General features: G+C 51.3%; 1 protein-coding gene across 1 annotated transcript; it reads left to right on the top strand.

Moving 5' to 3' along the window:
* Window positions 1-2,295: 2,295 nt before the first annotated feature.
* Window positions 2,296-13,237, top strand: samd1b (sterile alpha motif domain containing 1b). The gene is given in 9 exon segments (XM_064963904.1): window positions 2,296-2,864; window positions 2,867-3,102; window positions 3,134-3,697; window positions 5,129-5,431; window positions 5,919-5,979; window positions 7,881-7,928; window positions 7,931-7,985; window positions 10,558-10,672; window positions 12,450-13,237. Coding segments are annotated over 9 exon segments (1,962 nt in total). The 5' UTR covers window positions 2,296-2,425; the 3' UTR covers window positions 12,591-13,237.
* Window positions 13,238-14,464: the final 1,227 nt, after the last annotated feature.

Below are 14,464 nucleotides of genomic sequence, written 5' to 3'. Positions count from 1 at the left end.
GACAGGCACCTGTCTCTGTAACAACTGTCTCCTAGCTACCATATTGGGACAGGCACCTGTCTCTGTAACAACTGTCTCCTAACTACCATATTGGGACAGGTACCTGTCGCTGTAACAACTGTCTCCTAACTACCATATTGGGACAGGTACCATTCTCTGTAACAACTGTCTCCTAACTACCATATTGGGGCAGGGACATTCTCTGTAACAACTGTCTCCTAACTACCATATTGGGACAGGGTCATTCTCTGTAACAACTGTCTCCTAACTACCATATTGGGACAGATACCTGTCTCTGTAACAACTGTCTCCTAACTACCATATTGAGACAGGGCCATTCTCTGTAACAACTGTCTCCTCACTACCATATTGGGACAGGTTCATTCTCTGTAACAACGGTCTCCTAACTACCATATTGGGACAGGGTCATTCTCTGTAACAACTGTCTCCTAACTACCATATTGGGACAGGCACCTGTCTCTGTAACAACTGTCTCCTATGTACTAGGCTAGCATATTGCTCCACACATACTGGAATTTGTTCTGAATGGCCCCCTGTTCCCTAAATAGTGCACTACTTTTTACCAGAAGCCTATGGGCTGTGGTCAAAAGTAGTGCACTCTAAAGGGAATAGGGTGCCATTTGGGACAAACACACAATACTCTGCACTCACCTCCCCCACCCTCCCCCTACTCCTACCCCCCTTGGCGTGTATTCTCACGTTAAACACGTCACAACTCATTCCTTTTGTCAAATCCAGCCTTGTAGTTTACTCATTCTCACGTTAAACACGTCACAACTCATTTGACATCTTGTATTAGAAAGGTGTCATTACATTCTCTGACTCCTTTGTCCAGGTTTGAAAATAACATTATATTGTCATTATTACTATTATTATTATTATTATTATTACATTGTCTTAACACTCTTCTCCTTTGAATACAATTCCATATTCTCTTCTACTCTTTAATGTCGTGTTCCGTCGCCTAATATCATAGGGCACGTCCCAAATGGCACCCTATTCCCTACTTAGTGCACTACTTTTGACCCAGGCCTATAGGGCTCTCTGGTCAAGAGTAGTGCACTAAGTAGGGCACAGTGTTCCATTTGGGACGTAACCGTGGACAGCTGTTTATCCCCTCCATCACAGTCTCCTCAGGTGTATGGAGGTCATCCTCCTCTCAGCCGTGGACAGGCACAATGCTGGTGTATATATATGTACTATATACATACTGTTGCACTTTCTAGGAAAATACATAAGGCCTGTAGTCTTTTTAAACCATATGACTGGGGTCGCACAATTCTAAATGCCCTGCTTTTACACAAATCCTGGCTGGAAGATTCCTGGAAATACGAGGGGAATAAGCAGGAACTCCGGGACTCCTTCCACCAGGATTTCTGGGAAAACTGAGAATTTGTGTAAAGTTGGGGACTGCAGCAGCCCTATAGGATCCTCAGCACTCCAACGGGAGGTGTTTAAAGACACTGTCTAATTCCACCACGTGAAAAGAAAAACAATAAAACACAAAGTGTCATATTTTGCAACTTGAGTATCAGTTCAATAAAGTTTTACTTGTTAAAATGACCAACACAAGGGATTGTGTGTGCTGTTTGTTTGCGTGATATAGCACCAGTTTTTTTTTCCAAACCTCTCGTTGTGGACCCCCAGACATTTCACCACTTTGTTGAAGCCCTGAACTAGTTGACCTTGGTACGCTAACTGTAGAACAGATCAAATATGTGGACTGGCTGGGGCTCCCTGAGGAGAGGTTTGAAAACCACTGACACAGCCTAAACTCACTTTAAAACGATTGGGGACTGACACACACACCTGCATACCTATTCAATCCATCTTGTAAATTTAATTAGAGACGAACAGACTCTGTGTAGGTCTATGAGACGCGTTTCCTGTAAGACCGTCTAGCCTAGAGGCATCGTCGCCCAATGCAGTCATGCAGACAACTGTTGGCTCTTTAGTCTGGACTCTGGAGAGACCCACCTAAGACGTGTTCATATGCAGAAATCCAAAATAATACCATTTCCAAATCTGTGTATGTATTACAACCAATAAAAGCCTGTTTACGTTTCCCAAAAGCAGCGGGAATGTGAACAAAGAGCGATGTGCTTGAGATGCGCAGAAAAAAAGAAAAAAAACTCTACCTTAAATAAGCTACCGTCCGCGTATGTCTGCTGTGGGTGAACTGAAGGGGACGCCATCTTCGTCAGTCCACCTTAAGCGCACAATGAGGCCAACGCATGCGCACATCGAGGCTTCCGTTGTTCATTCTCCGCTCTGCCGGGCTCGCTCTCTGCTCGCGCTGGGTCGGTATAGGAGAGCGACTTACAGCGTCACTTCAGAAACAACAAGAGAGAAAAGACGCACTCGGCCAAACCCAAACTCAACCGCTGGGAAAACAACAACAACAATGTCCGAATCCAAGTACCGGGACTGGATCCTCGAGACCATCGACTCTCTACGCTCACGGAAAGCCCGACCGGACCTTGAGAGAATATGTCGTATGGTCCGGAGAAGACACGGCTCGGATCCAGACAGAACCCGGGAGGAACTGGAGAAACTGATCCAGGAGCAAACAGTGCTCAAAGTTAGCTACAAGGGCTCCATATCCTACAGGAATGCGGCGAAGGTGCAGAGAAAGAGTCGAAAGAAGAGTGACTTCACGCCGGGTAGCGGCGGCGGTAGCGAGGTGGAGGGAGAGCAAGCCAAACACTCCAGTTTGAACAACAACGGGGACAGCGCGCACAGCTTTACCGACCTAGAGGAGGTGGAGAGCCGGGACCGAGAGGAGGATTCTGTCTCCGAGCCGAGTGAGTGCCCTGACCCCGGCCCGAAACCCCGGGTATCACCTCCGAGAAAAAACAAAAGCTTTTTCCACTGAATAGCGGAAACGGTCCTGGCTACTGCCCGGGTTGTGGCGAAACGGGCTGTGCTGCCGGGAGAGGCTGCAGTGGGAAAGCAAGTGCGTCAAAAGACAAGAGATTAGGAGAAAGAGGAGGAGGTCAGGAAGGGGGTGGCATCAGCGCTTTGGCCGGCAACCACGAAACAAAACCGGGCCAAGATGGGAGCGGCGCTCCGAGCAAAGCAAAGGGGGTCTGGGGTGGAGGAGGGGGTGGAGACGACGGGGCAGGAGGGCAGCAGTAGCTGCGTTGGTGTTGCTGCTGAAACGGAAAATAAAATGAGCCAGGGAAGCGCCAGTTCAAGTTCCAGCAGCAACAGCCAGCTCCTGCGGCCGAAACAGCTTCAGACAGAATCCCCACCTGTCAAACCCAAACTCCGGGCCGGACGAGGTGAGGGGAACCCGGGGGTCGGGGGCAGCGGGCAAACCAGCTCGGATTTGGGCGAAAGACTGATCGCCTCCGTCCGCAGACTAGCCGAGCAGAACCGAGCCTCCGCGTTAAGAGGGGAGACCCGCGGGGGCCACAAGCCACTGGGACTGAAGGAGATCCTGGGTTACCTGACCAGCCAAGACGGCCTCTCATCTGAGGGTAAACTGACCCGCAACAGGGTCAAGGTGGTTCTGGAGAGAGAGGTGGCGAGAGGTCGGCTGCGGAGGACCCGGTGTGGGAACATCACTCTCCCGGTGAGGGGAGTGGAGGCAGCGCCAACCCCAGCGAAGCCTCCCGGCCCCGCTAACAGACTGCTGAAGAGCGCACTGCAGGATAAACACATTGGGAAAAAGGTAACTTAATATTTCCAACACGTCCTATAGACTACACAGAGAGAGGAAGAGCAGAACAGACTCACTACACCCTGTCTGCTTATGAATTAATGATCAAGATATCAAAACAGCGCAGAGAGACGTCTTTCTCGTTTCTCCCTGGATGTAATCCCTGATTCTCTCTCATTCAGCCTAACTCAGCTAAATCGCATGTAAAAACTATTCTGAAGGCAAATCTATCATTTGTCCTAAATTCCTATTGGGTTTAAAATGACGTTTCTGGGCTGGTGTGTTTTGTGTGAACGGTAGCCAATGGTAACGTGAACCAGTGCGCTTGCAGAACAGACATCCCGATGTTTGTCCTCGACACGCAACTGTGTCTTGCTGCCTGCTCGCTGTTTCCTGTAGGGCTCCACTGCCATCCAGGCAGCACAAAAGGTGCGGGCTTTCAACAGCGCTCTCTCGTCCGCTCGCTTCTCTTGTTCCAGATTCACCGCACACACAGGAGCACGTCGAGAGAGGGCGACCATAATGCGCTGTAGTGGTTCCTCTGTGTTTGGCGCGGTGAAAGTTCGGCTATAGGCTACCGTGCTCATATCATAGACTGTGTCTAGCTGGCTGTAGACTATGCAGACAGACGGACGTGGGCGTTACGTGGTTAATTCGGTGGAATAGTTTGTGAAAATGAAAGCAGACTTTCCACGTCGGAAAGTCTGTCTGCGCCGAGGCTGTATTCGCGTCACAGCAGCTTGTTTCACCCCCCCCCCGTTATAATCTTCTTAGTTCCGTTCTTTTCTCTCTCCCTCTATCCCCGCCTGTCTCTCATGTTTCGTTCCTCATTACGCCCTTTCTAGGCGGCTACCTTTTTTTAACGGAACAAACGCATGCTCTCTCTCTGTCTCTCTCTCTCTGTCTCTCGCTCTGTCTGTCTCGGTGATGTAACTGTAGCCATATGCACACCCAGTCACCAAGCAAGACGCACTGATTCTCTCATGAAAGGTTATATTGATCGTAAAACCGAGCGGTCAGTGCGTGTATTGAAGCCGAACACGGGACTGTTGTGGCGGGTCTAGAGCTGTGGATGCAGCCGGTTGCTGCCTGGGTCATTACAAAGCACGCGCCGTCTGCGCTTAACTCGAGCCGCGTTGCCTGTCTATAATGAACCAGTAGACAAAAGAGGTCGGAGGGAGGGAGAGAGAGCAACAAACATGCGCGCGCCAAAGTATGATTCAGCCTATTTCGCCGCTATACATTAAACGAGGGAGCGACTGTTGGCTACCTCGTTATGTAGCCTGTTTCCTGAAAATAAAGACATGGCTGACTGTATTCCACATATTCCTTTCTTACTCTGTTAACTCTGATCTGCTCATTCATACTATGCTGAAACTGTAAAAGCCCTGACTGAATTCTTTCTCTCTCTGAACCCCCCCACCCCTCTCTCTGTCTTCCTAGGAGGTGAAAGAGGAGGAGCCAATGGAGACAGAGAGTGGAGAGGAGGAGGAGGAGGAGGATGAAGAGGAGAAGGGAACAGGGGATGCTGAGGATGGGGGGCAGAGTGACACCCAAACCTCAGGGGGTGAGGAGGGTTCTAAGGGGGGGGATTGCCTTGCCCCGGTTCCCATGGAAACGGAACCCGGGAATGGTGATGACATCACTGGAGGTTCTGAGGGACAGGCGGGGGTGAAGCAGGAGGACAAACAACCGGAACACACAACCAATACGGTCTCTCCAGACCAGACACACACAGACACGCAGGTACAGGCCTCCCCTTCACATCTCTATGTATTTCTCTTGTTTGTCTGCTTCTTGCTTTTGATTTCCCTTTTTCATATTGAGTCATTTCCTGAGAAAATCACTGTCTCTCTGTCTGTCTCCTCTGTCTGTCTCCCTCTGTCTGTCTGTCTCCTCCCTCTGTCTGTCTCCTCCCTCTGTCTGCCTCCCTCTGTCTGCCTCCCTCTGTCTGCCTCTGTCTGTCTCTGTCTGCCTCCCTCTGTCTGTGTCCCTCTGTCTCCCTCTCAATTCAATGGCTTTATTGGGATAGGAAACATATGTTAACATTGCCAAAGCAAGTTAAATAGATAATAAACAAAAGTGAAATAAACAATAAAAAATTAACAGTAAACATTACACTCACAAAAGTTCCAAATGAATAAAGACATTTCAAATGTCATTATGTCTATATACAGTGTTGTAACAATGTGCAAATAGTTAGTCTTTCTCTCTCTCTCTCTCCCTCTCTCAGGTTCAGAATGTGGTACAGTCAGAGAGAGAGAGCCACACTTCCTCTGTCCACAACCACAACTGTGAGTTCTGCTTTACAACGCCTCTGTGTGTGTGCAGTGTTAACCCCTCTGTGTGTGTGCAGTGTTAACCCCTCTGTGTGTGTGTGCAGTGTTAATCCCTCTGTGTGTGTGCAGTGTTAACCCCTCTGTGTGTGTGCAGTGTTAACCCCTCTGTGTGTGTGTGTTAACAGTGTTGCAGTGTTAACCTCTGTGTGTGTGCAGTGTTAACCCCTCTGTGTGTGTGCAGTGTTAACCCCTCTGTGTGTGTGTGCAGTGTTAACCCCTCTGTGTGTGTGTGCAGTGTTAACCCCTCTGTGTGTGTGCAGTGTTAACCCCTCTGTGTGTGTGCAGTGTTAACCCCTCTGTGTGTGTGCAGTGCTAACGCCTCTGTGTGTGTGCAGTGCTAACCCCTCTGTGTGTGTGTGTGTGTGTGTGCAGTGTTAACCCCTCTGTGTGTGTGTGCAGTGTTAACCCCTCTGTGTGTGTGTGCAGTGTTAACCCCTCTGTGTGTGTGCAGTGCTAACCCCTCTGTGTGTGTGCAGTGCTAACCCCTCTGTGTGTGTGTGCAGTGCTAACCCCTCTGTGTGTGTGTGCAGTGCTAACCCCTCTGTGTGTGTGCAGTGTTAACCCCTCTGTGTGTGTGCAGTGCTAACCCCTCTGTGTGTGTGTGTGCAGTGCTAACCCCTCTGTGTGTGTGTGTGTTAACAGTGCTAACCCCTCTGTGTGTGTGTGTGCAGTGTTAACCCCTCTGTGTGTGTGCAGTGTTAACCCCTCTGTGTGTGCAGTGTTAACCCCTCTGTGTGTGTGCAGTGTTAACCCCTCTGTGTGTGTGCAGTGCTAACCCCTCTGTGTGTGTGCAGTGTTAACCCCTCTGTGTGTGTGCAGTGTTAACCCCTCTGTGTGTGTGCAGTGTTAACCCCTCTGTGTGTGTGCAGTGTTAACCCCTCTGTGTGTGTGCAGTGCTAACCCCTCTGTGTGTGTGCAGTGCTAACCCCTCTGTGTGTGTGTGCAGTGCTAACCCCTCTGTGTGTGTGTGCAGTGTTAACCCCTCTGTGTGTGTGCAGTGTTAACCCCTTTGTGTGTGTGCAGTGTTAACCCCTCTGTGTGTGTGTGCAGTGTTAACCCCTCTGTGTGTGTGCAGTGTTAACCCCTCTGTGTGTGTGCAGTGCTAACCCCTCTGTGTGTGTGCAGTGTTAACCCCTCTGTGTGTGTGCAGTGCTAACCCCTCTGTGTGTGTGTGCAGTGCTAACCCCTCTGTGTGTGTGTGTGTGCAGTGTTAACCCCTCTGTGTGTGTGTGTGCAGTGTTAACCCCTCTGTGTGTGTGCAGTGCCCCTCTGTGTGTGTGTGCAAACCCCTCTGTGTGTGTGTGTGCAGTGCTAACCCCCTCTGTGTGTGTGTGCAGTGTTAACCCCTCTGTGTGTGTGTGCAGTGCTAACCCCTCTGTGTGTGTGCAGTGCTAACCCCTCTGTGTGTGTGTGTGCTGTGTGTGTGTGTGTTAACCCCTCTGTGTGTGTGTGCAGTGTTAACCCCTCTGTGTGTGTGTGTGCAGTGTTAACCCCTCTGTGTGTGTGCAGTGCTAACGCCTGTGTGTGTGTGTGTGCAGTGTTAACCCCTCTGTGTGTGTGTGTGCAGTGTTAACCCCTCTGTGTGTGTGTGCAGTGCTAACCCCTCTGTGTGTGTGTGTGTGTGTGCAGTGCTAACCCCTCTGTGTGTGTGTGCAACCCCTCTGTGTGTGCTCTGTGTGTGTGTGCAGTGCTAACCCCTCTGTGTGTGTGTGCAGTGCTACCCCTCTGTGTGTGTGCAGTGCTAACCCCTCTGTGTGTGTGTGCAGTGTGTGTGTGCTAACCCCTCTGTGTGTGTGTGCAGTGCTAACCCCTCTGTGTGTGTGTGCAGTGCTAACCCCTCTCCTCCGTTCCAGCAGGTTCGGCCTGTAAGACCGAGGTGGGTGTGTCCTCCTGTCTCCTCACCCCACCGCCTCACCTAGAGACTCTGGCCTGGCAGAGGAGAGAGGGATGAACGGAGTAGTGTGAGTATCACCTCAGAGTGTGTGGGAAGGAGGTAGGACCCCTCTGAGAGAAGGGAGGAGCAGATGAGAGACAGAGGGGCAGTGCTGTGTGTGTGTGCATGAATGAAGCAATGAGAGTCAATATATTTCACATGAATTAGAGATGAGTAAATGAGGAAGTCTGAGTGAGCTGGTGGAAAGAGGGATGAGGGAGGAGCAGATGAGTGTATGGGATGAGGGAGGGAGGGAGGAGCAGATGAGTGTATGGGATGAGGGAGGGAGGAGCAGATGATTGTATGGGATGAGGGAGGACCGAGGTGGGGAGTCAGATGAGTGTATGGGATGAGGCAGAGGAGAGGGAGGAACAGATGAGTGTATGGGATGAGAGGAGGGAGGGGGAAGATGAGTGTATGGGATGAGAGGAGGGAGGGGAGGAGCAGATGAGTGTATGGGATGAAGGAGGGAGGGAGGAGCAGATGAGTGTATGAATGAGGGAGGAGTAAATGAGGAGTCAGATGAGTGTATGGGATGAGGGAGGGGAGGAGCAGATGAGTGTATGAGATGAGGGAGGGAGGGAGGGAGGAGCAGATGAGTGTATGGGATGAGGGAGGGAGGAGCAGATGAGTGTATGGGATGAGGGAGGGAGGGAGGAGCAGATGAGTGTATGGGATGAGGGAGGGAGGAGCAGATGAGTGTATGGGATGAGGGAGGGAGGGAGGGAGGAGCAGATGAGTGTATGGGATGAGGGAGGGGGAGGAGCAGATGAGTGTATGGGATGAGGGAGGGAGGAGCAGATGAGTGTATGGGATGAAGGAGGGAGGAGCATATTAGTGTATGGGATGAAGGAGGGAGGGGGTGAGGAAAAGATTAGTGTATGGGATGAGGGAGGAAAAGATTAGTGTATGGGATGAGGGAGGAGCAGATGAGTGTATGGGATGAGGGAGGGAGGAGCAGATGAGTGTATGGGATGAGGGAGGGAGGGAGGAGCAGATGAGTGTATGGGATGAGGGAGGGAGGGAGGAGCGGATGAGTGTATGGGATGAGGGAGGAGCAGATGAGTGTATGGGATGAGGGAGAGAGGGAGAGATGGAGGAGAAGATGAGTGTATGGAATGAAGGAGGGAGGAGCAGATGAGTGTATGGGATGAGGGAGGGAGGGAGGGAGGAGCAGATGAGTGTATGGGATGAGGGAGGGAGGGAGGAGCAGATGAGTGTATGGGATGAGGGAGGGAGGGAGGAGCAGATGAGTGTATGGGATGAAGGAGGGAGGGAGGAGCAGATGAGTGTATGGGATGAGGGAGGGAGGAGCAGATGAGTGTATGGGATGAAGGAGGGAGGGAGGAGCAGATGAGTGTATGGGATGATTAGGTAGGGGATGAGGGAGGAGCAGATGAGTGTATGGGATGAAGGAGGGAGGGAGGAGCAGATGAGTGTATGGGATGAGGGAGGGAGGGAGGAGCAGATGAGTGTATGGGATGAGGGAGGGAGGGAGGAGCAGATGAGTGTATGGGATGAGGGAGGGAGGGAGGAGCAGATGAGTGTATGGGATGAGGGAGGGAGGGAGGAGCAGATGAGTGTATGGGATGAGGGAGAGAGGGAGAGATGGAGGAGAAGATGAGTGTATGGAATGAAGGAGGGAGGAGCAGATGAGTGTATGGGATGAGGGAGGGAGGGAGGAGCAGATGAGTGTATGGGATGAGGGAGAGAGGGAGGAGCAGATGAGTGTATGGGATGAGGGAGGGAGGAGCAGATGAGTGTATGGGATGAGGAAGGGAGGGAGGAGCAGATGAGTGTATGGGATGAGGGAGAGAGGGAGGAGCAGATGAGTGTATGGGAGGGAGGGAGGGAGGAGCAGATGAATGTATGGGATGAGGGAGGGAGGAGCAGATGAGTGTATGGGATGAAGGAGGGAGGGAGGAGCAGATGAGTGTATGGGATGAGGGAGGGAGGGAGGAGCAGATGAGTGTATGGGATGAGGGAGGAGCAGATGAATGTATGGGATGAAGGAGGGAGGGAAGAGCAGATGAGTGTATGGGATGAAGGGGGAGGGAGGAGCAGATGAGTGTATGGGATGAGGGATGAGCAGATGAATGTATGGGATGAGGGAGGGAGGGAGGGAGGGAAGAGCAGATGAGTGTATGGGATGAAGGGGGAGGGAGGAGCAGATGAGTGTATGGGATGAAGGAGGGAGGGAGGGAGGAGCAGATGAGTGTATGGGATGAGGGAGGGAGGAGCAGATGAGTGTATGGGATGAAGGGGGAGGGAGGAGCAGATGAGTGTATGGGATGAAGGAGGGAGGGAGGAGCAGATGAGTGTATGGGATGAAGGGGGAGGGAGGAGCAGATGAGTGTATGGGATGAAGGAGGGAGGAGCAGATGAGTGTATGGGATGAAGGAGGGAGGGAGGGAGGGAGGGAGGAGCAGATGAGTGTATGGGATGAAGGAGGGAGGAGCAGATGAGTATGGGATGAAGGAGGGAGGGCGGCAAGAGATGCAGTGTGTGAAACATGAAAGTATAGTCTAGTCCTTTTAACTAAATGACAGTTACAAGTTGCAAACACTTAAATTCTCTCTCCCTCTTCCCCCTTTTTCTAGGTTTGTGAAGTCTGAGCTGGGCAGTCTAAACCCAGTCAACTGGACAGTGTCTGATGTGGTCTGTTATTTCACGACAGCAGGGTTTGCAGAACAGGCCTTAGCCTTCAGGACTCAGGTGAGATGAGACAGACAGCAGGGTTCCAGAACAGGCCTTAGCCTTCAGGACTCAGGTGAGATGAGACAGACAGCAGGGTTCCAGAACAGGCCTTAGCCTTCAGGACTCAGGTGAGATGAGACAGACAGCAGGGTTCCAGAGGACTCAGGCCTTCCAGAACAGGCCTTCAGGACTCAGGTGAGATGAGACAGACAGCAGGGTTCCAGAACAGGCCTTAGCCTTCAGGACTCAGGTGAGATGAGACAGACAGCAGGGTTCCAGAACAGGCCTTAGCCTTCAGGACTCAGGTGAGATGAGACAGACAGCAGGGTTCCAGAACAGACCTTCAGGACTCAGGTGAGATGAGACAGACAGCAGGGTTCCAGAACAGGCCTTCAGGACTCAGGTGAGATGAGACAGACAGCAGGGTTCCAGAACAGGCCTTAGCCTTCAGGACTCAGGTGAGATGAGACAGACAGCAGGGTTCCAGAACAGGCCTTAGCCTTCAGGACTCAGGTGAGATGAGACAGACAGCAGGGTTCCAGAACAGGCCTTAGCCTTCAGGACTCAGGTGAGATGAGACAGACAGCAGGGTTCCAGAACAGGCCTTAGCCTTCAGGACTCAGGTGAGATGAGACAGACAGCAGGGTCTCCAGAACAGGCCTTAGCCTTCAGGACTCAGGTGAGATGAGACAGACAGCAGGGTTCCAGAACAGGCCTTAGCCTTCAGGACTCAGGTGAGATGAGACAGACAGCAGGGTTCCAGAACAGGCCTTCGCCTTCAGGACTCAGGTGAGATGAGACAGACAGCAGGGTTCCAGAACAGGCCTTAGCCTTCAGGACTCAGGTGAGATGAGACAGACAGCAGGGTTCCAGAACAGGCCTTAGCCTTCAGGACTCAGGTGAGATGAGACAGACAGCAGGGTTCCAGAACAGGCCTTAGCCTTCAGGACTCAGGTGAGATGAGACAGACAGCAGGGTCTCCAGAACAGGCCTTAGCCTTCAGGACTCAGGTGAGATGAGACAGACAGCAGGGTTCCAGAACAGGCCTTAGCCTTCAGGACTCAGGTGAGATGAGACAGACAGCAGGGTTCCAGAACAGGCCTTAGCCTTCAGGACTCAGGTGAGATGAGACAGACAGCAGGGTTCCAGAACAGGCCTTCAGGACTCAGGTGAGATGAGACAGACAGCAGGGTTCCAGAACAGGCCTTAGCCTTCAGGACTCAGGTGAGATGAGACAGACAGCAGGGTTCCAGAACAGGCCTTAGCCTTTAGGACTCAGGTGAGATGAGACAGACAGCAGGGTTCCAGAACAGGCCTTAGCCTTTAGGACTCAGGTGAGATGAGACAGACAGCAGGGTTCCAGAACAGGCCTTCAGGACTCAGGTGAGATGAGACAGACAGCAGGGTTCCAGAACAGGCCTTCAGGACTCAGGTGAGATGAGACAGACAGCAGGCCTTCAGATCATCAGGGATCATCAGAGATTCAACAATCACACCTGACAACCCTTTAGCAGTGTGTCATTGTTGTATTTACTGTGTCGTTACTGTGTCGTTACTGTATTGGGTATTGGGTAACTACTATGTGTCTTATCTTGATCTACTTACTATGCCACTAACTACTCCGTGTACCTACTATATTATAACTTTATAACTAAATATATTCTGTCTCTCTCAATTCAATTCTATTCAAGTGCTTTATTGGCATGGGAAACATGTGTTAACATTGCCAAAGCAAGTAAGGTAGATAATATATAAAGTGAATTTATAAAGTCTCTCTCTCTCTCTACCCAATCAGGAGATAGATGGGAAGTCCCTCCTCCTGATGCAGCGTAACGATGTCCTGACAGGCCTGTCAATCAGGCTTGGCCCTGCCCTGAAGATCTATGAGCGCCATGTGAAGGTTCTGCAGAGAACACACTTTGAAGAGGATGACTGATGACTTTACCTGGAGAGAGACACACACACACACTCCTCCTCTTCTCTCAACTTTAACTACGGAACATTCCAATCCCCAAACCCTGACCCCTGAACTCTAAACTGACCAACCGTCTCCAGGCCCCAACTCTCCTCTTCATCCATCTCTCCTCTCACATCCCCCTCTCCTGGACTCTACTCTCCTCTCCTCTCACATCCCCCTCTCCTGGGCTCTACTCTCCTGTCACATCTCCCTCTCCAGGCCCCAACTCTCTTCTTTATCCATCTCTCCTCTCACATCCCCCTCTCCTGGACTCTACTCTCCTCTCCTCTCACATCCCCCTCTCCAGGCCCCAACTCTCTTCTTCATCCATCTCTCCTCTCACATCCCCCTCTCCAAGCCACAACTCTCCTCTCACATCCCCCTCTCCTGGACTCTACTTTTCTCTCCTATCACATCCCCCTCTCCTGGGCTCTCCTCTCCTCTCACATCCCCCTCTCCAGGCCCCAACTCTCTTCTTCATCCATCTCTCCTCTCACATCCCCCTCTCCAAGCCACAACTCTCCTCTCACATCCCCCTCTCCAAGCCCCAACTCTCCTATCCTCTCACACCCCCCTCTCCAAGCCACAACTCTCCTCTCCTCTCACATCCCCCTCTCCAGCCACAACTCTCCTCTCACATCCATCTCCTCTCTCACACCCCCCCTCTCCAGGCCCCAACTTTCCTCTTCATCCATCTCTCCTCTCACATCCCCCTCTCCAAGCCCCAACTCTCCTATCCTCTCACATCCCCCTCTCCTCTCCTCCTTCATCCATCTCTCCTCCTTCATCCATCTCTCCTCTCACATCCCCCTCTCCTGGACTCTACTCTCCTCTCACATCCCCCTCTCCTGCACTCTACTCTCCTCTCCTCCTTCATCCATCTCTCCTCTCACATCTCTCCTCTCACATTCCCCTCTCCTGGACTCTACTCTTTGGGAGAGAACACATAGAGAGAGAGAGAAGACAATGGAATAGAGAATCCTTGGATTTTTCCCTGAGGATGTTTTGAAGGACAGACCACCAAACAGAGACGAAGAAGAAATAAGGAAAGAGAAAGAAGAGAATATGATGCTATTGAATGTGTTTAACAGGCTTTGGTCTGGCATGTGTTTATTTGAGGTAAAGTTCTGCTTTGACCTTTGAACCTTTTTGAAGGACATTAGCCGCTGCTTTCGACTCCTGAACAATCAACCAATCACCTGATCAGTGGCTGTCAGTGAAACATTGGCTTCATTCCAATTCCCTTGAAGTGTGTACATGTACCCCCTGGTGGATTTAAAAGGCATGGAGTGGTTTCAGTATACGGTGGTCACTGTGTCCACCTGGCTGAAGGGATCCTCCTCACTCAGATCACAGATCCAGGATCAGCTTATACTCACCATATCCAATAGGGCTTTTACAAGCAAAACTGATCATAGATCAGTGTCTGAAGACAACTACATAAACTGGTCTTTTAATGGTTCCCTTTTGATTGTTTAAGGAAAACTTCATCCTCCTCCGAGTGTCCCGACTGGCACCCTGGCACCCTTTGTAGTGCACTGCTTCTGACCAGGGCCTATAGGACTCAGTGCACTGCTTCTGACCAGGGCCTATAGGACTCAGTGCACTGCTTCTGACCAGGGCCTATAGGACTCAGTGCACTGCTTCTGACCAGGGCCTATAGGACTCAGTGCACGGCCCTGGTCAAAAGTAGTGCACTAGGAAATAGGGTGCATTTGGGACGCATTCTGAGTCACGTACTAGGATGCAGGGCAGTGTTCAGGAGTGTCAACAGGGAGCAGCACCTGTGTTACCTCACAGACAGGAAGACAGTGAGCAGCACCTGTGTTACCTCACAGACAGGAAGACAGTGA

This window comes from Oncorhynchus masou, unplaced genomic scaffold, assembly GCF_036934945.1.
Source record: "Oncorhynchus masou masou isolate Uvic2021 unplaced genomic scaffold, UVic_Omas_1.1 unplaced_scaffold_869, whole genome shotgun sequence".
NCBI lineage: Eukaryota > Metazoa > Chordata > Actinopteri > Salmoniformes > Salmonidae > Oncorhynchus > Oncorhynchus masou.
This window is presented reverse-complemented; position numbering and strand designations above follow the sequence as displayed.